The 23,653-nt window shown below is 42.3% G+C and overlaps 1 protein-coding gene and 1 long non-coding RNA gene across 3 annotated transcripts in view; both read right to left on the reverse strand.

Moving 5' to 3' along the window:
* Positions 1-8,219, reverse strand: part of HNRNPU (heterogeneous nuclear ribonucleoprotein U) — a 10,546-nt gene extending 2,327 nt beyond the window's left edge. The window contains exons 1-11 of one of the 2 annotated variants that reach the window (XM_040263608.1): positions 6,553-8,219; positions 5,544-5,655; positions 5,390-5,463; positions 3,330-3,469; positions 2,669-2,768; positions 2,205-2,317; positions 1,631-1,894; positions 1,356-1,475; positions 907-1,035; positions 651-819; positions 143-397 (exon numbers count right to left, since the gene is read on the reverse strand). In XM_040263608.1, the coding sequence (XP_040119542.1) occupies positions 143-397; positions 651-819; positions 907-1,035; positions 1,356-1,475; positions 1,631-1,894; positions 2,205-2,317; positions 2,669-2,768; positions 3,330-3,469; positions 5,390-5,463; positions 5,544-5,655; positions 6,553-7,186 (2,110 nt within the window). In that variant the 5' untranslated portion in view covers positions 7,187-8,219. Of the gene's footprint in view, positions 1-142; positions 398-650; positions 820-906; positions 1,036-1,355; positions 1,476-1,630; positions 1,895-2,204; positions 2,318-2,668; positions 2,769-3,329; positions 3,470-5,389; positions 5,464-5,543; positions 5,656-6,495 lie in introns of both variants that reach the window. The other variant, XM_040263607.1, reaches the window with a different exon arrangement.
* The window catches only part of LOC120880311, a 23,619-nt gene extending 11,150 nt beyond the window's left edge, over positions 1-12,469 (reverse strand). Inside the window, exon 1 of the long non-coding RNA XR_005725002.1 lies at positions 12,459-12,469. This is a non-coding gene — a long non-coding RNA (uncharacterized LOC120880311). The remainder of the gene's footprint in view (positions 1-12,458) is intronic.
* Between the last annotated feature and the right edge of the window lie 11,184 nt (positions 12,470-23,653).

The following is a 23,653-nucleotide window of genomic DNA, read 5'->3' on the forward strand; positions in this document are numbered from 1 at the left end:
GACATGCTTACTAAGACAGCTAAGATAATGCAGATCAAAAGCTTCCTATGTTAAATTCACCTAAGTAACATATAGACCCAAACTAGAAAGAAGTGTACCATTTGTTTCAACCTTGGACCAAATAATACTCAAAATAACTTGCCTCCTCCTCTGAAATTTCCACCACGCATATTGAATCCACCACGTCCTCTATGGCCACCGCCTCTGTTAAACTGGTTCTTGCCACTCTTATTTTTATTGCTCTTCTTTGAGCCTGTGTTCTGTTTCTTTTCTGGTGGAAGAGCCTTTTTGCTTTCTTCCTTATATTGCTCCAAAAGTTTCTGGGCTTCTTCCTTCTGAAGTTCAACATATGTTATTTCATCAAAGCACTCAGCTACTTCGGGCAGAGTAAAGTTTCCTGCAAAACATAAAATCATATTAACCTACAAACCCACTACATACACATTCACAACCCTAAAGCCTAATACTCTCAATCAGCTGTTAATTCTTGCAAAACACACAACACCTAGTCATATTGTAATTACATTTCCTTACAAACACAAGTTAAGTATACATGTTCATTTACAGTTAATTTAACTCTTGAAAGTTATTACTGACATTAAGTTAGCAGATACAAATCACAGGATATTTAACGTAACAGAACTTCATGCCTTTCATTTTGAGAACTGCATGTTCTGGTAGGTCTTTTCCCTCTACTTCTGCTTTCTTCTGTGTTCTTTGCTTATAGTCTTCATCTTTTGGGCAAACTACAACAGCTTTTCGTTGGAAGCCTGCAAAGAGGCACATTTTTCTCCTCTGGGCAGCAGCAGACACATTTGTCTTTCAGAAAAAAAAAAAAAAAGTTTATAACCTCAAACATTAATTCTACAATTAATCAGTTTTTTCAACTTCAAAGTTACAGCCTACCTGATCCAAAATGAAATTTCGCTTCTTACGGGCAGCAATCTCAATAAACTTTCCAAGACACTGTGGAGCTCTCTGCAACAGCGTGTTCAGTTTTCCAGTATCTGCCATTTGCTTCTTAAAACCTGCCACCTTTTTTTTAAATTGAAAAAAATTTAAACATTGCCTTTCCTCAATGCTATAAGAAAGGACATTTTATCCTGTAACACCACCCAATAACAATCAACTCATCTTTATCTACTGGATAATTGAGTTAAAAAAACTTCTACAGAAAATGGAGTCTAGTCACTGGAAAGAAAGCAGTTTACCTTAGAGGTAAAGCACCTGCTTACATAAACATTTAACTGTCCAAACTCATCTCTCTAAAATACTAAACAAAATGGATAAAAAAGTATTACCTAGAATACCTTCTAGTCTTTTAAAAATGCTGAAATCAGGCCCATTTTACTTACCATCATTTTATCCATTATGGTGTTTGTTCCAAGAATGTTGTATTTACCAGGATTTTCTGCTGCATGTTTAGTAACCCAGGTAGTTTTTCCAGCTCCTGGCAAGCCAATCATCATAACCACCTACAATGGAAAGAATTCTTTAAATATTTTTTTAAATACAGAAAAGCCCAGTTTACACATTTGAACTTCCACAACCTTTTAATGGGAACAAGTACAGCATTAAATTAAGCAGAACTATAGCCAAGCTTCAAAAAATTTTTTTTCTAGTGACTTACTTCACAATCTTTTTTCTCTTCAGGCCCCTTTGGTCCTCTAACTCGATCCTCCAAGGGGACATTCTGGATAAAAGTATAGTCTTCAGGTATTGGAAAATATGGCTTTTCCTTCTGACCAAAATTAAATTCAACTGCACAGTTGTGGCACAGAACATGTGGGAAGAGTGGTCGTCCAGCAAGAACTTCCTTACTGATTTTGAAGGCAATGCCAAGATCTTGTCCATTCTTTGCATAAGAGAGTTCTACTTCATCACTTTCAAAGTTCTGTTAATCGGAGAGAAAAATTAATGGGTTTTAATATGCTTTTTGTAACACTTCTTAAAAAAAAAAACAACCTAGGAGTAAAGCTTATCTTGTGGATATTTAGGTTATATGTTTAAATAGCTTGGTGTGAACAATTAAAACACCTATGTCCACAAACAGAAATTAATACTATCCAAAAAGACTAGATTTGGGGATCAATTTCATGTTTTCAGTCAAAATGAATCAGTAATTGAAAGTTGATACTGATATAACTTTAACATCATCTTGTCTAATAACTTGCCATTTACATACAAATTTAGCTATGACTTACAGCAAAACACGTAATCACATCATTTTCATCAAACTTCTCTCCATAATCTTCAGTCTCACAGTTGCATGTTTTTATTCCTTTTAGAGAATACCCATAAGAAAATTCTTCTTCACCTAAGAAAATAATTAACTTTCATTAAATCAACTAACTCGCCAAAATAAACTGACCCATTATTTTTTCAAGATGTAGGGTTCAAGAGTATACTATACTGACTTTATACTAGATATAAAAAACCTAGGTGGTTATTTAACTAGTTGACAAATTGCATAACATGATAACATTCTATTTGAGCCATCAGCCATAAACCAAGTAACTATAAAGAAAGAAAAGCCAAAATTTAGCCTATGCTCATGTTACTATTATTCATCTCTAAAAAACAGGCAAAAAGTTTACAATGCCTGCTAACTACTGAAATCAAACACTAAACACTCATGAGTACCAAGATACTCAAATGGAAACTTTACCAAGCAACATTCCACTTGTGGTTAGTGACCACCCAATCCGAACTTCATGTATATCAATATCTTTCGTATATAAATGCCTCACTGGGATCTTCTCTGTAACCTGAAAGTCAAAGACAGATAAACTGTGAACCAAGGAAAATAAACCACTCAATCAACCCTAGTTTATTTCATTTGGGCAATGGGCTAATTCTTCTTCAGCTACTAAGTACAGAGACACACCAAATTTACGCTCCCCCCAACATTTGTAAGAAATTCAAAAATTAAGGGCTTATAACTTGAAGCTGAAAATTTACTTGGTTGATTCACATTTAAAAAAAAATGTTGAAATTATATATTCTCAATACTTCAAAACCAACTAAACTTTATTGTTTAACATGTTTTCCTCACAACAAAAACTGGAGCCTAACCAAATTTTTTTTCAAACCTTTGGTGGGCCTTTCAAGTGCCCGATAAAAAAATGAACACCCTAAATAAAAATTATGCTGGCTCTATCTACATGGCAACTTCTAATATAACAAACATCTTCAACTACTATAAAACATAGGGTTAGTCCCTCTTGTAACCCACAAAAACTTGAAAAAAATACAAGTTCCACTGATATCAGGCAAAAAAAAACCTCACAAAGCTTAAGAAAAAAAGAACATCGCAAAACTACTTTTACCTTCATCTCAAAACAGACTTTGCCTTTTGACACACCATAAGATGCCCTTCCTCCAGCCCAAAGAAAGGCAAAACTCTCCATGGTAAGGGAAGAAGCACTGAGGCGATCTCTTGATATTTTAAAATGTAGATCACAATTATCTGCAATTATATTAAATGCTGTATTATTTCTTTTGATATCCACTATAAACATCTGCCATGTAGACAAAGCTGTTATTAAATTTTCACATATTTCTGAATGCTGCATACTACATTTTTACAGATGCTGTTCTAATTTTCAGTTTAAACCCCACTCCCACCAAGTCATTCCTGCCAAATTATGAACTGAAGCATACGCTACCTATGCAGCTAACAAATATCAAGGTTTAGTATATGTGTATTTTAAGTATATAAAATAATCAAGACAATGTGACATTTATACATACCTGCTCTGCTCTTTACCTTGATTTAGAGGCAAGCAGTAGAGGATAGCAGGAAATCAAAGTGAAGCATGCCAGACCAGGTAGAATTTACCAGTGCCACAATAAAACTGAAGGGAGGCCATGACCAAGTATTTTAAAGTAAAGAGTATGAGCTGCTGATCCTCACTTTACAGGGGTTCTAGATCTTAAACTCTTTGCTAAAACTTGTTAAAAAGGCAATCTCAGTCTATACCATACAAACCTGGTCATCAATGCTGTTACTACTACAGCATTTTAGGTCCCCTTTCCCCAGATATGCCTGTTAATAAGAATGGGGGACTACACACTTTGGAGTAAATCCAAATCCAAAATGACTTTAACCTAGCTACCTATGGGTCACTGGCTCATTAGCATGCACCTTCTGAGTTCTCAGTGGAAACAACACTAAATTAAGAAAGCTACTTTCTAAGTTTTACTGGTGAGATGAAATTAAACCTACAGTCTGGAATTCCTTACATAAGCTTTGCTCTTTACATTTCTGATACAATGTTCAACAAATTATACTTGAACCCAATAATGCACTTAAACTGGTATCCCTTGATGAGCTAAAAAGCCTTTTTTGACAGCATCATCTTCCTAAACCATTGCTTCATAGCTCGGCAATTATACGCAACGAAACATAAAACATTCAACTATTCTTCCATGTACAGTTCAAAAAAAAAAAGACTCCACTACATTGACTATATGTAAACAGTATCTAATAAAAAGAGACTTACATTTACACTACCATACACATCTAAATAAAATATGTATTCCAAAACAGGAGAATCTAAGATTCAACTCCTTAGATCTACAGGACAGGATGACACCTTACCTCTAGGCAATTTATTTCTACTCTTTTTTCTGTTTATCACAAAATTGTACTTTCCGATCAAAATACTAAACCAATGATTTTGTAAGTGAGAAAAATGAGGAATCTGACTGCCAAGGCCCATTTAGAGGTTTGCAATACTTCCTCCTACTCAATTGCAACCCAACTGGGTAAAGTAGCAGTATTTACAGCGCTGCCATTGATACCATTCGCTGCTGAAGAAAGCTAGTGGCCCAGTGATAGCCCACTGCTGCTGCCCCAGGTCTTTGGAAGAAACCAACTTAGGTTAAAGCAGCAGCTACTGAACTGGAATTGAGAACAAAAGAGCAGTTATTGAGAAAGTAATATTACAATCTTTTAGAATAGGGAATATAGTGATGTGCTAATGGGAAAGTCATTAATAAATACTTAACTAGCCCAAGTAGCTCACTTAACATAATTCCACCAAAAAAAAAAAAAAAGACATTACTTTTATTGTAGACCCTACAGGGACAAATTATACGTAGTCTTACAAGTTTCCATTAGCAAGACAGTCAAATATTGGCATTCATTTCACATTCCTACAAATGAGAATTTTAATATCATACCAAAAAATTATCAAATTGCTGGACCCTCTAAAACTATCAATATAACTGCTGGACTAAATCAAGTGACCAGAATCTGAATAAAAGCCACCATCTTTCTAATTTTAAAAGAACCCTTTACACGCATTAAGTTTTCTAACATTTTGTAACCAAAAACCATATTTGATAACTGAGGGAGGAACGAGGAAGAAACAGCTTCACTTACAAGTATCAAGACAAACCACTGTGTCGTCGAAGTGTTCATCTTCTTCTTCAACAGGTGGCTGAGGAGATTTGGCTCTGAAAGACAGAATTGTCTCCTGATACAACTTTCCCCAAAGAATAAGGAACAGGTGCCAAAAGTAGGTTAGCATCTCTACCTGCTATACTTGTTCTCTTCAATGTACTCAAAATAGCCACGGCCATGATCTTCTCGAGGTCTTTTAACACCTCTCTTTTTATCTCCGCCTTTCTGTTCTGTTTTGCCGTCTCCTACAACACATGACACCGCTGTATAAGACACCACGGCACGCCGCCACAACAAGCAGAAAATCCCTTTCTTGGTGGAGATTCCCTAAAACTCGACTTGTACATTGTGATTTCAACCAACGACTCAATTAAGAATTCAAACAACAATCTGCTTGGAATCGGTTTGGATTCAGTGACGCAGTCTAAGGACATTGCTAATTTTGCCAGTTCACTCGAATATTCCAGAAAGCACATGAAAATTTAGCGCGGCCCAGGCCCGGAGCCCACGTGTACCCCAGAGAGCGTTCAGGAAAGGGGGAGGGGCCGAAGCGCCCCGCTCGCCCTCCCCTCCCCCCAGCCGGGCCCGCGCTCCCCGCGGCCGCATTGTACTGCTCGCCGCGGGCCCCGCCCGACCCCACCCCGCCGCCGGAAGTGACGTCACCCGAGCCCGGCGCGCCTTGCACAATACCGCGGCCCGGAGCCGCCACGGCGCGCCGCCGGGGCCCCGGGCCTCCCCTCCCCCCGAGACATGTGCCCGCACCGCGCGCACGCAGCGCGACGGCGCCTCCGCGGCTCCTCCCCCTCCAGCGGCAGCTGCAGCCTCCCCCCCTCCCCACCCCGGCTCTCCAGCCACATAATGGAGGCGCCGCCACCGCCGTCACACACCGAGCCGAGGCCTCACGCCTAACCCGGGATTCCCCGCGCCCCGCCCGCCCCACTCCAGCAGTCCCCCGCCCCCCGGGGGGCTCCCTCCCGCGGCGGGGTTTCCTCCCCCCCCCCCCCTGCGGGGCTCCGGCAGGCCTGGGCACGGTCCCCACCCCGCGCGGGCCTCCCGCCGCGCGCAACCAACCACGCAGCACTCACCCGCCGCCGGAGCCCCGGGGCGACCGCCGCCTCCGCCGCCTTCCGCCTTCTTCTTACCTCCCGCCTGCTGCTGGCCCTGCCTCGCCCCGGGCGGCGCCACCGTCACCGCGAACAGCGACGTGGGGCCGCTGCTCTTCCCCGCGGCCTCCTTGGCGGCCCCGCGCTGCTGCTGGGGTTGTTGCTGCGGCGCCGCCGGCGGTTGAGGCTGCTGCTCCCCGTGCCCGTTCTCGTCGCCCGCGCCTTCCTCCTCTTCGCCGAGCTCATCCTCCCCTTCCTGGAAGCCCTGGTCGTCGCCGTTCTCGTCCTCCGAGGCGGCCTCTTCCTCCTCCATCGGGCCCGAGTCGGCCGCCCCCGCGGCGCCGTTCTCCTCCCCGAGCTCCATCTGGTCGCCATCCAAGGCGGCGATCCCTTCTTCCTCCTCCTCCTCTTCCTCCTCGTCGTCGTCGCCGCCGGCCGCGGCCTCCTGCTCGAGGCCTGCTCCCGAGCGCCCGGCGGAATCCCCGCCCAGGTCTAGGCTGCCGTTCCCGGGCTCCATGGCGGGGCGGCCCCCGGCCTCCTCGTCGTCCAGCGCGGCCTGGAGACGCTCCATGAGCTCGGCCTTAAGGCCCTTGTCGGACAGGCGCCGCTTCTTGAGCTCCTCCTTCAGCTCCGACACCTTCAGCTTTTTCACATTAACAGGCGAGGAACTCATGGTGAGGCCCCGATTCACCGCTAGGTGCTGGCTCAAACTCGGCTCCGCTCACTCGGCCACTGGCGGCGGCTGCGGCTGCTCCTCGGCCCGGGCGGCGGCTGCGGCTGCGGCTGGAGGTGGGTTCGTGCTGCAGAGCGGATCCGCCTGGTGTCGAACGGCGCCAATTCCTTTCACCGATTTCGCGAGGGAGACGCGGAGACTCGCCTGACGCGAGCGAGCACGCAACGTCCTCTCGCAGGGGCGGCACCGCGCACGTAATATAGCCGCCCCGCCTCTGCGCCGGCAGAGCGCCCGCGCTCGCCCCACCCCGCCCCGCCCGAGCGGCGGACTGGGAGCGCGGCGCCGCGCACTGCGCTTCCAATTGGGGCCCAGCTAATGGAGGAGGTGGAAACCGCCTTCAGTTAAACCGACCCGCTACAGCCTCTATTGGCCTTTCCAGCCCTTTGGTGGGAATATTCGTTTATGTTCTTTGCCTTCCGGCCAGGAGGTTGCTTCTACCCAAATGCTTTCATCTTCAAGTTGGTATTTTCAGCTGGAATCCGCCACCTTTTCTTCCATTTTAGATTTATCTTATCTGTTTCTCCAGCTATTTGCTTAGAACTCTTAAATTTTTGATTTGATTTGTACAAGCTGACAGTCATTATACGCAGGAGATTTTCTTCTGCTTAATAATTGGTTTAATTTTCCTGAATCCTAACTTGGGAGTTGAATTTTAGACTCAAGAAGGGCCTTTCTTTTGTCTCTCCCATGACCTCTGATGCAGGGTTTGGGAGATCATGCTTATTTTTGAAGAGTGGCCTCCACTCCATACTGCAAAGCGGACTTTACAGGCCCTGTTATGATACTAATAGCTAAAGAAGTTAACCTCAGAATTGCATTTCTGTGTTTTCTTTATATCTACCAAGAAGACAGACCTCCTGTAAGGTTTATTCTGTCCAATTTAGGACCTGGTCATGCAGTTATGAAGTCCCCTTAACAATGAGGATAAGACCCCAGCTAGGTCACACACTTTGATTCTATTCCTATGGATATACTTTTGACAAAATTATGCCTGATTCTATTCCCATGGATATACTTTTGACAAAATTATGCCAAAGATCTAATAAAAGCTAATGAAAAAATAAAAGGCTGTGATTTTGTGAAAAGAAAAATAACTATCACTCTCAAAGAGAAATGTGATTTTGGTGTGTCTTAGAAGTTTAATTTTTCCTTTTACTAAATTAAGAGGTGTGTTAATGTTCTTCCAGTTTTCCAGAATTTAGATATGTGGTAGACATGAATGTCTCAAACCCCAGAGAATCTGCACAGTGGCTAGCCAGTGGTCTAGTCTAGTCTAAGCTCAACTATGTTGCTTGGTGCTTTAGCTGGCACAGGCTGCCCCAATTTTAATTCAAAATTTAGAAAAATACACATTTAACTTTCTCCCATAGTACGGTTTAACTGATTAATAAATTTTATTTTTTAAGTTCTCTTCAATGGCTTTTAAGAATCTTGTATTTTACAGTGCAGTCATAGATGAAGATGAAATATTAACATTTGTGAAATGATTTGAGTTGAAATTAATGAATTATGTATAGTACCAGTAATTCTCAGTTCAAGCTGATGGAGGCAGAGGGATAGCACCCAAAATAGGAACTTTCAAACCCTGCCAAAAACTCATTTTAGCCTTTGGTTATAATATCCTTAGAGCTTACAAACAAATAGCAAACTGAAAATTGAACTTTTCAGGTTCTTTGCCCTTGTTCAAAATGGGAAAAAAATTACAGGGGGTCTTCCATGTTCACAAAATAAGTAATTAGTCCCCTAATGAATCAGAATTAAATATAGTAATTATGGTGATCATTTAAGTTTATGTGTCCTTAGATATGACTTCATATTTAAATGTTAGAGACATGAAAGCAATTTCTGTTCACCAGGGAAAAACTAAATTGTGAAAATAAAGTTTATATACCTAAATATCAATTTATAACAATTATTCTTGGTATGTTAAATCAATTGTAAAAATAAACATGAAATATGACTTTAGATACTCCTTGGAAGAAGAGTTATGACCAACTTAGACAGCTTATTAAAAAGGAGAGACATTACTTTGCTAACAAAGGTCCGTCTAGTCAAGGCTATGGTTTTTCCAGTAGTCGTGTATGGATGTGAGAGTTGGATTATAAAGAAAGCTGAGCACAGAAGAATTGATGCTTTTGAACTGTGATGTTGGAGAAGACTCTTGAGAGTCCCTTGGACTGCAAGGAGATCCAACCAGTCCATCCTAAAGGAGATGAGTCCTGAATGTTTATTGGAAGGAGTTATGTTGAAACTGAAACTCCAATACTTTGGCCACCTGATGAGAAGAGCTGACTCATTTGAAAAGACCCTGATGCTGGGAAAGATTGAGGGCAGGAGGAGAAGGGGACGATAGAGGACGAGATGGTTGGATGGCATCACCGACTCAATCCACTTGAGTTTGGGTAAACTCTGGGAATTGGTGATGGACAGGGAAGCCTGGTGTGCTGCAGTCCATGGGGTTGCAAAGAGTCGGACACGACTGAATGACTGAACTGAACTGAATAACTTTAGATGGGCATGAGAAAATGTCATGGCTTTGTCAAGAGCTTTGTATCACAAAGATCATCCTCAGTCTGCTCATTACATGGCCCAAGAACCCAGGTCCTCCTCCCACCCCAGGCTTCTTTCATTACCCTGGGCCTTCCGAGACAACATTCAACAGAAAAACCTTTTATAAATGCTCAAAGGGGCTTTCCTGGTGGCTCAGAGGTAAAGAACCACCCAGCCAATGCAGCAGACAGGGGTTCAATCCTTGGGTTGGGAAGATCCCCTGGAGAAGGAAATGGCAACCCACTCCAGTGTTCTTGCCTGGGAAATCCCATAGACAGAGGGGCTTGGGGGCTACAGTAGACGGGGTCGCAAAGAATCAGACACGAGTTATCGACTAGACAACAACAACAAATGCTCAAAGAGCCATCATCTTGCTGTTTGTCCTTTTTACAAGCAATATTTTATTTTACCACTTGAAAATACAAATAGTGACTTCACTTTCCTAATAGTTTTTCTTCTTATATTTTTAATACTGTCATGATAGTTCTGTTCTACAGAGACCAGTTAAAGTACAGATCACTTTCTCTAAATTGCTGAGGGATCTATCAAAAATTTGATATTCCCCCTTTTTGAAATCCTGGAGGCCACCAAGAATACAGAGTGGAAGAGAGGGAAAATTAATTTCAACAGTAAAAAAACAAAATGATTAGTGAATTGCCCATAGGTAATAGATCTATGACAGGGCATTACAGAGTTAGGGTGCTCAGAATATGTAGCTTACATTTTGAAGTTGAAACAAAGGCACATACATAGATGTTATAGTTTGTCATACAGTTCACTCAGCAAATATTTTTTAGCACCTTCTCTTAAGCACTAGGAATACAGCAATGAACTATGTAATTATGCCTTCATTCTCTTAGAGATGATTAGCCAATAAGTTAAAATAGAGAAAGTAATAAGTATGGCAGGGAAACGTAAAACAGGAGAGGGGCAAGTTGTGCTGGGGTTGGGGGAGTTTTTCAGTTACAAATGGGGTAGTCTGGGGAGCCTGAGAAGTAAGGTAACATTTGAGTAAATATCTCAAAGAGGTGGAGGGAACAGTAAGTAGTCCTGAGGGGGAAGATAGGCAGGGAGTTGAGGGGAGGTGCAGATTGCCAGCAGCCTTGTCAGTGGTTTTGTAAGGACTTTGGCTTCTGCCTCCAGTGAGAAGGAAGATACTGAAGGGTTGTTACTAGTGAAGAGATAAGAACTGGCAGGAATGCTAGATTCAATGGACTCAAGATGCTATTTCACGTACATCTTTTTTTTGTGTGTGTGTGTGTGTGTGTGTGTGTGTAGAAAATCAATGCCAATTTAATAAAACAAGCAAGAAACACACTGCGATACATTTTTCAATCTTCTTACAAAAATGTGAGAAGTTACAAGTACCTACAAATTACTAAGAATTAGTACACTTTCATATAGACTAACAGAAATGCACAGTAGGAAGGGAGGATGTTTCAAATTCTGGTTAAAAATACAAACATAAATATCAGACAGACATGGGCTGCAGTCCCAGTTAGATAGCATAGTGGCTGAAAAAACTCTGATGCTGGGAGGGATTGGGGGCAGGAGGAGAAGGGGACGACAGAGGATGAGATGGCTGGATGGCATCACGCACTCGATGGACGTGAGTCTGAGTGAACTCCGGGAGATGGTGATGAACAAGGAGGCCTGGCGTGCTGCGATTCATGGGGTCGCAAAGAGTCGGACACGACTGAGCGACTGAACTGAACTGAACTGATCTTGCACAAGCTATGTATCTCTCTGTGCCTGAGAGTATTTACATCTAAAATGATACCTGCCTCATGAGGTTGTTGGGAAAATGCATTGAGATAGTCTAAACTCTGAGGACAGGACTGGAAGCACAGGAAGAGCTCAGTATATGTTAGTCTTCATTAACTACTTTGAGCAATTTAATGAGCTTAAGAAAATCTGGAGTTGAATTGCTAAATCTTATTTAGGAAATTATACATATTGTGTAAATTGTCAATGAATTGTTCATAGTGAAATGAAGTCTGGATAGGAGGGTGCAGGCTTCACTTCTGGGCATGGTACTGTCACTGTAACCAGCTGGGGCACTTTTGGCAAATTGCACCATCTCTCTGGATGTTTGTTTCTTCATCTATAAATGAAGCAGAGCAGACTGGAAGATTCGTAGAGTCCCTCTAGGGAGAAACTTCTGTGAATCTCCTATTTGCTGACTCCACACTGTCCAAGGAGGAGCACTATTAAACTTTGAAATAGTGATTATTCATATTCAAGTTTTACTTGTTACATTCAAAACTTTGCATTAGAGTCTTGAAGCATTTCATAATTAATTAGTAGACATGAAATTTAAACTAGTGTATCACAGCCTTTAAATTTTAAATGGTACAAAATATTCCCATTTATATGGAAAAACTCAAACGAGCTTTTTGGCCAGCCCAATACTTTAAACTTGGATACCACAATAGGCTAAGAGGTTTAAAGTAAAGGGTTTCTCCAAAAGCAAACCAGATTCCCACCGCCGTGGCTTTCTGTGCCTCCCATTACTGCTGCAGTGTCCCCCACTGGCACCGTCACCACCATCTGCTCCTCTGATCAACGCTGCCCATGTGAAGTCAGCCTGCCCAGCACCTGCCCACACGCAGTTTGGTTACCGGAACCAACCTGCTGTGACAGCTGCCCCCCACCATGCCACATTCCTTGGCCCTGTGTGCCCACCTGCTTCCTGCTCCACTCCTCCCAGCCCATCCTAGGAGACCCTCAACCTCACATCCTTCACTCAGCCCTGGGATGAGCCCTCCATCCCAAGCTGCTGCTGACGGATGGCTGCTTCCCTCAGTGTCTGGCGATAATATGGAAGCTATCTCTTCAGCATTCACTTGCCTTAGTATATTTATTAGACATTGAGGCAGACCAGATTGCCTAGATATGGGCAACCTACCTTTCATCTTAATGGAAAGAAAATCAAGAAATTTGTTATGGCTATTTGGCTGAGTGCCATTTGGTTCATTTGGGCAGGTGACTGTCATCTATTATCAAAGGTATTGAAATCTTTCAGACCTCAGACTGTATTTTCTTGGTCATGTTGCTTCCAAGATCCCATTTCTTATACTGAGTATTTTCATAGAGGAAAAAGAAATTTCTTGATGTGTTTTCCAATAAACTTTATTTCTGTGACAACAAATAAGTGGCTTCTGTAGCTGCTATCTTGTCTTTGTTACGAATCTGTCTTCACACACATTATATAACGTTTGTAGAATAAGATGTGCCCATTAGAAACCTATAGGAAAACTGGACTCATGTAGTTCATAGTAAGATATCAGGCTTTTTCTGATAACTTAACTATTTACCAGGTGAAGAGTGATTAATATTTAGCAAAACTCATCTAACACAGGCAGGTTGGACAATGAGGAGTTTATTGAAAAAGTACACCATTATACCTTACCAGTGACTGGCCAGTATCACAGTACCTGATTTAAAAAGAGGAAGAAAATATTTGCACCATCCTGAACCACAGTCAAGAATATGACGAAAGTCTAAAGTGATTATGACCTCATAAGTTCCCACCTTCTACCTATGATATGATCATCTGTTTTGAAGTTAGTCTAAGTTCCTTGTTATACCCTGGTGGCTCAGATGGTAAAGCATCTGCCTGCAATTCGGGAGACCCGGGTTCGATTCCTGGGTTGGGAAGATCCCTTGGAGAAGGAAATGGCAATCCACTCCAGCACTCTTGCCTGGAAAATCCCATGGACGGAAGAGCCTGATAGGCTATAGTCCATGGGGTTGCAAAGAGTCAGACACGACTGAGCAACTTCACTTCACTTCTTCACTTAAGTTCCTTGAGGGTAGGGAGAGGAACTTGACTTTTCCAGCACCTGTGCAGTGTCTTCCCTCCACATTCACAGACAGCATGGCATTGCACTAGGGAACAAGAAAGGAGCTCGGAAATAAAAAACATCCCTTAAAAATGTGTGAACTGCATTGCAACCCTGACTCAAACTGAAGGATTCTTGATTTAAAAGAGTGTTATTGGGCTTCCCTGGTGTCTCAGTGGTAAAGAATCTGCCTGCAGGAGACATGGGTTTGATCCCTGATCCAGGAAGATAACATGTGCCCAGGAGCAACTAAGCCTGTGTGCCACAACTATTGGGCCTGTGCTCTAGAGCCCAGGAACCACAACTACTGAGCCCACATGCCGCAACTACCGAAGCCTGGGTGCCCTAAGACCCATGCTCTGCAACAAGAGAAGCTGCCACAGTGAGAAGCCCGGGCTCTGCAACTAGAGAGTAACCTCTGATCACGGCAACTAGAGAAAGCCCACATGCAGCAACGAAGACCCAGCACAACCAAAAATAAATAAATAAAAATTAAGAGAGAGTTATTAAAAAAGAATCAAGTAGAGGCTGTAATAATAATTTTTATTCAGCAGAGTCATTTTGGCATAACACTAGCACTTGTTTAATATATAACAACCAAATTTCTTTGCAAGCTCGGCTTTCCGCTTGGCAGTTAATATTTTTTTGTGGAAACCATATATTAGTGAACACCATCAGAGATCCTAAACTCTTAGAACTACTAAACAGATTTTTTTATGGCCTGTAGATTTTACATGTCCAGGTTCTCGACCCTCTACATTGACAGTATACTGTGTGATTGCTTCCATGCAGTGAAGCAGGATTGTGTTAACCGATTTTAAACTCATGTTTAGCGGAGCCATACCCAAGGCTGTGTAGTCCATTTTTTTGTTTTAATGCTCCATCTTTCCATTTCCATTTCCTCATAGATAGAAGCTGGAGAAGGAAATGGCAACCCACTCCAGTGTTCTTGCCTGGAGAATCCCAGGGACGGGGAAGCCTGGTGGGCTGCCGTCTATGGGGTCGCACAGAGTCGGACATGACTGAAGCGACTTAGCAGCAGCAGCAGCATAGATAGAAGCAACACAAAGGTAGGGACTTTGTATTCTCCATCATGCCAGCAATATTGCTAAGCACTAGATGGTCAGCAAATATTTTTACTTTATTTAGAAAGTGGTATTAAACTATTAAGAAAGTCTTACGACTCCACATATAAGCCCCATCAAAAAAGTGTAACCCAGAACATATCAGTTGAATATGATCTGGAAAAATACATAGAGATGACACATAGGAGATTATTTACCAGTGTTAACCAATACAATTGTCACAAGTAGCTAATTAAATTAAAATTAAAATTGAAAATTTGATCCCTTAATCACTTAACCACACTGCAAATGTTCTGTAGCCATTAGTCTCATACTGGACAATGAAGAATAGAATATATCCATCATCACAGAAAGTTCTTTGGGATACAGCTGTTTATAGACTGTTTTAAAAATAAAGTTTATACCCAGGGACCAACCCTAGTCTGCATATGGCTCAAGCCAGACTAAAGGGAAAGCTGGCCCCAGGAATCAGAGTGAAAGTGTGCGTATATGTGTATGTATAAATATATCATACATTTATAAATACATACGTGGGTAGTAAACCTCCCAATTCATCCTTTGATCTACTTAATAAATATTTATTAAACACCTACTACATACCAAGTTCTATACTATGTTCAGGGAAAACATACATGAATAATACAGTCCTCAACCTCCAGGAGTTTGCAGCTTGGGGTAAATACAAGCTATAACCAGGCTGTTATACTAGCACAGCTGTTTCATGGGGATTCAGCCATGTTGACCAACCACCGAGCTATAGAGTTCTCATGGTATAGGTCTGTAACACTTGACCACCCACAAATATTCACACGTGCAAAAACGAAACAAAACCTCACATACACCTTCAAGAAGTCAACTGTATGACAAGTAAGCAGTAATTAGCAGTAATCGGCTTTCCTGGGGGCTCAGACAGTAAAGAACCTGCCTGCGGTGCAGAAGACTTGGGTTTGTTCCCTGGGTCGAGAAGATTCCCTGGAGAGGGGAACACTACAATGTTCTTGCCTGAAGAATTCCATGGACAGAGGATCTTGGCAGGCTACAGTCCATGGGGTCACAGAGTCAGACACAACTGAGCGATTAACACTTTCACTTTTTTTTCATCATATTCATTATTTTATATACAGAGCTGCCTATTATTTGCAGATTTCTGCCAGCTGATAAGTAAGTCTTTCACTAAAAACTGTCAGGAGAATAAATAAGCCCTGGGGATGTAAAATATGGCATGGCAACTATAGTTAATAATACTGTATTATATATTGGAAAGTTGCTAAAAGAGTAGATGCTAAACATTTTTTGTTAACTGTGTATGATGATGGATGTTAGCTAGACTTATTGCGATGATCATTTTGAATATAAATATCAAACATTTACACTAATATCAAATCATGTTGTGCATCTCAATTTTTTAAAAAAAGCTGTCAGAAGTTTAAGGGGAAAAAAATCAAACCAAAAGCATTTTCCACATTGTCCTAATTGCCTAGATGCTATGTTTATCCTCTGTGTTTATATAACTTTTCTTCCTTTTCACTGTTTTCACTTTGGTCCACACAAGCATATTTCAGATGGGTCATCTTTTAAGTCTCCAGTATTTTTCTTGATTCATTTATTTGTGATATCAACTGCCAGTTATTGAGTGCCGGGTTATGTACCAGTCACTGTACTTGGCATTTTATACAAAATATCTCTAATCCTCATAGTAATCTCATAATATGGCAATTATTTGTCTCAATTTATAGATATGGAAACTGAAAAACAGAGGGATTAAGGAACTTGACAAGTTCAGTGAGTGGTAAAGTTAAGACATCAAATCAGGGGTGCCTGACTTCCATGCCAAGCCCTTTCCTGCATCAGTAAGTTTGAAGCATTGGAGTTTCAAGTCAGAAATGATATACTCTGATTCTAGCAAGATTTCGTCGTGTATAGTATGTATGCTATGTGTACAAATAGTGTGCAATATGTACACATTATGTACATTACAGTACAGGAGAAAGAGACAGGCAAACCAACAATTACATTACAGGAGTAGTATACTACAAAAGTGCTGCAATAGCGGTGTGTATTGAGTTTGGAAAATGGAGCAAAGGGCTTCTTGGGGGATAAGACACTTGAAAAGACTGTATCTTCAAAAGCAAGGAGATTGAGAGAGAAGGAAGGCCATTCCAGGCAGTAGGAACAGCCCCTGCAGATGCATAAAGATGAGAATCATTCCTACACCTGGAATACAGTATGGCTGGAGTACAAAGTTTGGGGAAAGAGGGCAGGAGCAAGGGTAGGAGTAAAAGCTGTTGTTGCTGCTTAGTTGCTAAGTCGTGTCTGACTCTTTTGCGACCCCGTGGACTGTAGCCTGCCAAGATCCTCTGCCCGTGAGATTTCTCAAGCAAGAATACTGGAGTGGGTTGCCATTTTCTTCCCCAGGGTAAAGATAGGGAATGGTTATAAGGATCAAAGAGGCAGATTGAAAAGAACCCAGATCAGCTAGAAGCTGGAGCTGCATCCACTGATAAAGAGGTGGAGGGGGTGAGAGCACTAAAGAATTTTGATCTGAGAAGTGGCATGACCAGGTCCAAATTTTAGAAAGATCGTATAAGTATTGAAAACTCATGTGGATCCAAGTTGTGAGCATGAAATAATAAATGAATGAAGAGGAGTCAAGGTTTAAGGAAAACTGCAGTCAAGATGAGACATGTAAATGTCACTTGGTCTTATGTCAGGGACACTTTGGGAGTGACAAAAATCTCAGAGAACTGGAACAAAGGACTCACTTAAAGGACCCCATGGGGACTTCCCTGGTGGTCCAGTGGTAAAGAAGCTGCCTGCCAGTCAGGCGACAAGTGTTTAATCCCCACTCAGGGAAGATTCCACAGGCAGCGGGGCAGCTAAGCCCATGTGCCACAACTACTGAAACCTGCTTGCCTAGAGCCCATGCTGGGCAAAGAGAGAAGCCACCACAATGAGGAGCTTGCACACCGCAACTAGAGAGGAGCCCACCTTGCCGCAACTAAAGAAAAGCCTGCATGCAGCAAGGAAGACCCAGGACAGTCAATAAATAACTAAATAAAAATATAAAATACGTATTGTTCAGAATTGTAAAGCGATTTCCCACCAGCTAAAAGGTAAATCAAAAATTTTTTAAAAAATTTAAAGTTAGATATCATCAGGAAGGTAAATTATAAAAAACAATTTTTTTCATTTGTATAGGTAAAGAACATTCTTGATGATATAGATAACCAGTGCCAAAATGACAAACTAGAAAAAAAAAAGTGTTAGTAAAACATCAAATGGGAAGAAAAAATACGTGTGGTTATAGCAGAATCAGTGATGGGAAGAACATAAGTATGAAGTTGTAGCAATAACAGAGAGGCAGATGCTGAAGATACTTTTAGAATATAAAAAGATGCAGATGTTTCTTTGGGAAATAATTCAGGTTTTATCTGAATTATGGGTAGATGATTGATATGATCTGGCCAAAATTTCAAAGGTCTCTGGTTACTTTCAATACATATGTATCAAAATAACTCTTCTGCTTAAGAGATCTAGTGTGGTTTCTAGTTACTTGACTAGATCTTATCTGATCATGGTGAATTAAGTAAAGAAAGGCTTCTAAGCACAGGAGGGATGGAATTTTCATCACCAGAGATGGGAAAGTCAGTGAATAGAGTACGATGAAAATTAACTGGGCAAAATAATTTATCTATACATAAAAGTTAAAATATTGAAATGTTCATAGGGCCAGTGCTGTTGTTGTTGTTTAGTCGCTCTGGCATGTCCAGCTCTTTTGTGACCCTAGGACTGTATAGCCCGCCAGGCTCCAATGTCCATGGGATTTTCCAGGCAAGAATACTGCAGTGGGTTGCCATGTCCTTCCCCAGGGGATCTTCCCAACCCAGGTATCAGGATCAATAAAAATATTGACAGCTTGAAAAAATAAAAATATATATACAGCCAGTGCTCTGGGACAACCCAAAGGGATGGGATGGGGAGGGAGGTGGAAGGGGGGTTCAGGACTGGGGACACATTTACACCCGTGGCTGATTGAAGTCGATGTATGACGAAGACCACCACAATATTGTAATTAGCCTCCATTTGAAATTAATTAATTAATTTTTAAAAATTGGGGGCCAGCACCTTGATGAAAGTATACTTTTCCTTGCAATGGAAATATGGGAAGAATTAATTCTTTGTTTTACAAATTATTTCATTTTTAAAATAATACTCTTCTAAAGTAGTAAATACATGATTTGGAAAGTAAAAATAAAGAAAGAAAGAAAGGGTCATTTTGGCCCAGTCACTTAGAAGTAAAGAATTCGCCTGCAATGCAGGAGATGCAGGAGATTCAGAGTCATTACCTGGGTCGGGAAGATCCCCTGGAGAAGGAAATGCCAAGCCACTCCAGTATTCTTGCCTGGGGGATCCCACGGACAGAAGAGCTTGGAGGGCTACAGTCCATGGGGTCACAAAGTGCTGAACGTGACTGAGCGACTAAACAACAAAAACAGTAATGACCCTGTGACCGTGACCCCTGTAACCATGTGGGAATAGGACTCAGGACTGCCAAGTTATTCCATTTTTTTAAGGGACATGGGAAATTTTCATTTTTCTATGACACTGCCTGAGTTTTGGAGATGGCGGGCATTATGCAGGCCAAAAAAGGCGCATCTTTGTCCATCTGTTTGTAAGCCCTGGCTAGAGAGTCTTGAGGTGAACATGGGCGAGAAGACCAAGTACAAGGTTATTTGGAGTAAAACAGGTGAGAAGTGATGATGGCCACTCTGACAAGGTCAAACGGGTTTGTTTAGTCTTGAGAAGGGGTAAAGGAGTGGTGAAGAAAGCTTACTTAAGATTCTGAGGGTTTTCTTAAACCCCAATGATATTTGTTTGGACTCTGACCTGACCGCTCAGTCTAGGTAAATATAACTATTGGGTTAATTTTCTAAACAATGCTGCCGTTAGAATGGAGATGGAATATTTTGTGGGAAGGGGCACAGTCTTACTAAAAGGGAGAAGTTGAGCAATGCCTAGACTGGGGGCCTTTGGGGACAAGTATAAGATTCTCACACATACGTTCCTCCCCTCCACGCGGTCCTTTAACTGGGCCACCTCTTGACGGTTAAGCTCTGCCTGCAGGGCTGCTCCTCTGCTTTCCTCCCACACATCACCTCCCATTGGATTACAAATTTCCTGTTGTGTTCCTGTACTTTTCAGAACTCTCCTAAATATTCAGTTTAACCCTGTTTCGATGGTATAAATAAGTAGAGGGGACTGAAACAAGTTCCCAGGCCTGACGTGTCCCTAAGGTTTGCTTTGATTCTATGGCTTAATTCAGGTGTCTCCTAATGTGTCTGTGGCCATTTGGGGGTGAGTGGGATGAAAGGAACAGGTTAGAGATTGAGTGCCTTCCTGTGTGAAAGTGAAAGTTACTCAGTCCTGTCCGACTCTTTGCGACCCCATGGACTGTAGCCTATCAGGCTCCTCCATCCATGGGATTTTCCATGCAAGAGTGCTGGAGTGGGTTGCCATTTCCTTCTCCAGGGAATGTTTCTGACCCAGGAATCGAACCAGGGTCCCCCGCATTGCAGGCAGACGCTTTATGCTCTAACCTGTTCCTTTCATCCCACTCACCCCCAAATGGCCACAGACACATTAGGAGACACCTGAATTAAGCCATAGAATCAAAGCAAACCTTAGGGACACGTCAGGCCTGGGAACTTGTTTCAGTCCCCTCTACTTATTTATACCATCGAAACAGGGTTAAACTGAATATTTAGGAGAGTTCTGAAAAGTACAGGAACACAACAGGAAATTTGTAATCCAATGGGAGGTGATGTGTGGGAGGAAAGCAGAGGAGCAGCCCTGCAGGCAGAGCTTAACCGTCAAGAGGTGGCCCAGTTGAAGGACCGCGTGGAGGGGAGGGACGTATGTGTGAGAATCTTACAACTTTTTGTTTCTTAGCAAGAGGTAACGATGCTGTATTTCCTACAGGTCATATGCTTAAGTCACTGCCTAGCTGTATCACCGCCTCGTTTCTTAATTACTTATTGTATATAACATATGTGAATATCATATCATTATCTCATCCTCACGGTGACAATGAGATTGTATAAGGCTAGGACCTGCTTATTTTAATCTGTTTTAAGATTCAGTATAGGTGGCACCTCCTCCAAGAAGATACTCCTGATTGCTCCTAGCCCACCCGCCTCGTCCTTTACTCTATTAAGTATGCCTCCTCCGAGCTTCCTAAATCTTCAGTGGTATTCGTGCCCCATGGACTAATGATGATCTGTTTCTGCGGCATCACCAACACGATGGACTTGAGTTTGAGCAAGCTCCAGGAGTTGGTGATGGACAGGGAGGCCTGGCATGCTGCAGTCCATGGGGTCACAGAGTCTGACCCGACTGAGCGACTGAACTGAACTGATTGTTTCTGAGTCTGTCTCCCACTGATCGACCTTCTCGAGGGGACTCTGCTGTATGTCCAGCTTGTATTATGTTCTTAGATCAGCCTGAGAAGTAAGCACTCAGGACACATGATATGTGGAATAAATGATGCTTTGGAGATCAGTATAACTCAGCAAATGGCTGTATTCCTTACCAGACAGTTACTTTAGGCAGAGTTGTTTCCTTCTCTCAATTTCAGCCTCTACCTGTAAAATGATACTGTCCTGTCTACCCTCGAAAGGCAAAAGTCACATGCGCTGAAATACTAAGCTATAAAATGTCAATGGTATATACGTCATTATTAGTTTTCAAACATAGATTTTGGGAAAAAGGAAGCGGGGGGGGGGAAGAAACCAGAGGGATTCTTGACTCTTGAGTGCTTATCTGTGCACACAGTTCACAAGCACCACTCTGGTCAAAAGAAAAAGATAACTAGCTGGTTTCCTTACCTTATTTCTGCAGAAGCATTATTATTATTGTGAAAAGTTAAAAATCTAAAATTGACAAGGCACTAAAAAGAGTGTATTGCTTTAAAGTGTGAGAACAAAGTCACTGCCTACCAGTCAAGTGGTGATAAATTCACTCACCATCCACTCTGACTTGGGACTGATATTGAGGTGAGCAAATAGGAAAAGGAGTACGTCAAGGCTGTATATTGTCACCCTGCTTATCTAACTTATATGCAGGGTGAAAGTGAAAGTGAAGTCGCTCAGTCATGTCCGACTCTGCGACCCCATGGACTATAGCCTAACAGGTTCCTCCATCCATGGGATTTTCCAGGCAAGAATACTAGAGTGGGCTGCCATTTCCTTCTCCAGAGGATCTTCCCGACTCAGCGATTAAACCCAGGTCTCCCGCATTGCAGGCAGATGCTTTACCATCTGAGCCACCAGGGAAGCCCAATATGCAGAGAACATCATGAGAAATGCTGGGCTGGAAGAAGCACAAGCTGGAATCAAGATTGCCTGGAGAAATATCAGTAACCTCAGATATGCAGATGACACCACCCTTATGGCAGAAAGTGAAGAGGAACTAAAAAGCCTCTTGATGAAAGTGAAAGAGGAGACTGAAAAAGTTGGCTTAAAGCTCAACATTCAGAAAACGAAGATCATGGCATCTGGTCCCATCACTTCATGGGAAATGGATGGGGAAACAGTAGAAACAGTGTCAGACTTTATTTTTCGGGCTCCAAAATCACTGCAGATGGTGACTGCAGCCATGAAATTAAAAGACGCTTACTCCTTGGAAGGAAAGTTATGACCAACCTAGATAGCATATTCAAAAGCAGAGACATTACTTTGCCAACAAAGGTCCATCTGGTCAAGGCTATGGTTTTTCCAGTTGTCATGTATGGATATGAGAGTTGGACTGTGAAGAAATCTGAGTGCTAAAGAATTGATGCTTTTGAACTGTGATGTTGGAAAAGACTCTAGAGTCCCTTGGACTGCAAGGAGATCCAACCAGTCCATCCTAAAGGAGATCAGTCCTGGGTATTCATTAGAAGGACTGATGCTGAAGCTGAAACCCCAGTACTTTGGCCACCTCATGAGAAGAGTTGACTCATTGGAAAAGACCCTGATGCTGGGAGGGATTGGGGGCAGGAGGAGAAGAGGACGACAGAGGATGAGATGGCTGGATGGCATCACCGACTTGATGGACATGAGTTTTGGTGAACTCTGGGCGTTGGTGATGGACAGGGAGGCCTGGCGTGCTGCAATTCATGGGGTCGCAAAGACTCGGACACGACTGAGCAACAGAACTGAGCTGAACAGACTGAGGGCAGCGCAGTCCAACAGTCGGAACGGATTTTCACCTTGGAGGTACTTATCTTCTCCAGGTCTTCCCCTCCAGAAACTGAAATTCTGAACCTAGCCTTTATTCTACAAATGGTAGAGCAGCCTAGCAGTCCTAAATAGATGAGTTTGAAGCAAGATCGTTCTCAAATTACTATCAATCATTTTGCCTAGGCAAGCTAATTAAAGCACTTGGTAAACAGAAGCTTAATTTATGTTTGTCCAGAAATCAACCCTGACTATTTTTGGAAGAGCTGTTGCTGTAGCTGAAGCTCTAGTACTTTGGTTACCTGATGTGAAGAGCGAACACACTGGAAAAGACTCTGATGCTGGGAAAGATTGAAGGCAAAAGAAGAGGGTGGCAGAGGATGAGATGGTTAGATAGCATCACTGACTCAATGGACATGAATTTGAGCGGACTCCAGGAGACACTGGAGGATAGAGGAGCCTGGCGTGCTGCAGTCCATGGGGTCTCAAAAGAGTTGGACACAGCTTAGTGACTGAAGAACAGTAACAGAAGGAACTGAAGGAATTGACACAAAGTCCCGAGTTGAGAGATGATGGCCAGTTATGTTTTAGGCTCACACTTGAGATCTCTCTGAAAGTGATATGATTTGGTTTGTTGGGATGCAAAATGAGACTAGTTTCTAGTTTTTTCCTTCATTAGATCTTGAGTCAGGTTATATCATTAAATTCACA

Source organism: Oryx dammah, unplaced genomic scaffold (assembly GCF_014754425.2).
Source record: "Oryx dammah isolate SB20612 unplaced genomic scaffold, SCBI_Odam_1.1 HiC_scaffold_21, whole genome shotgun sequence".
Lineage (NCBI taxonomy): Eukaryota > Metazoa > Chordata > Mammalia > Artiodactyla > Bovidae > Oryx > Oryx dammah.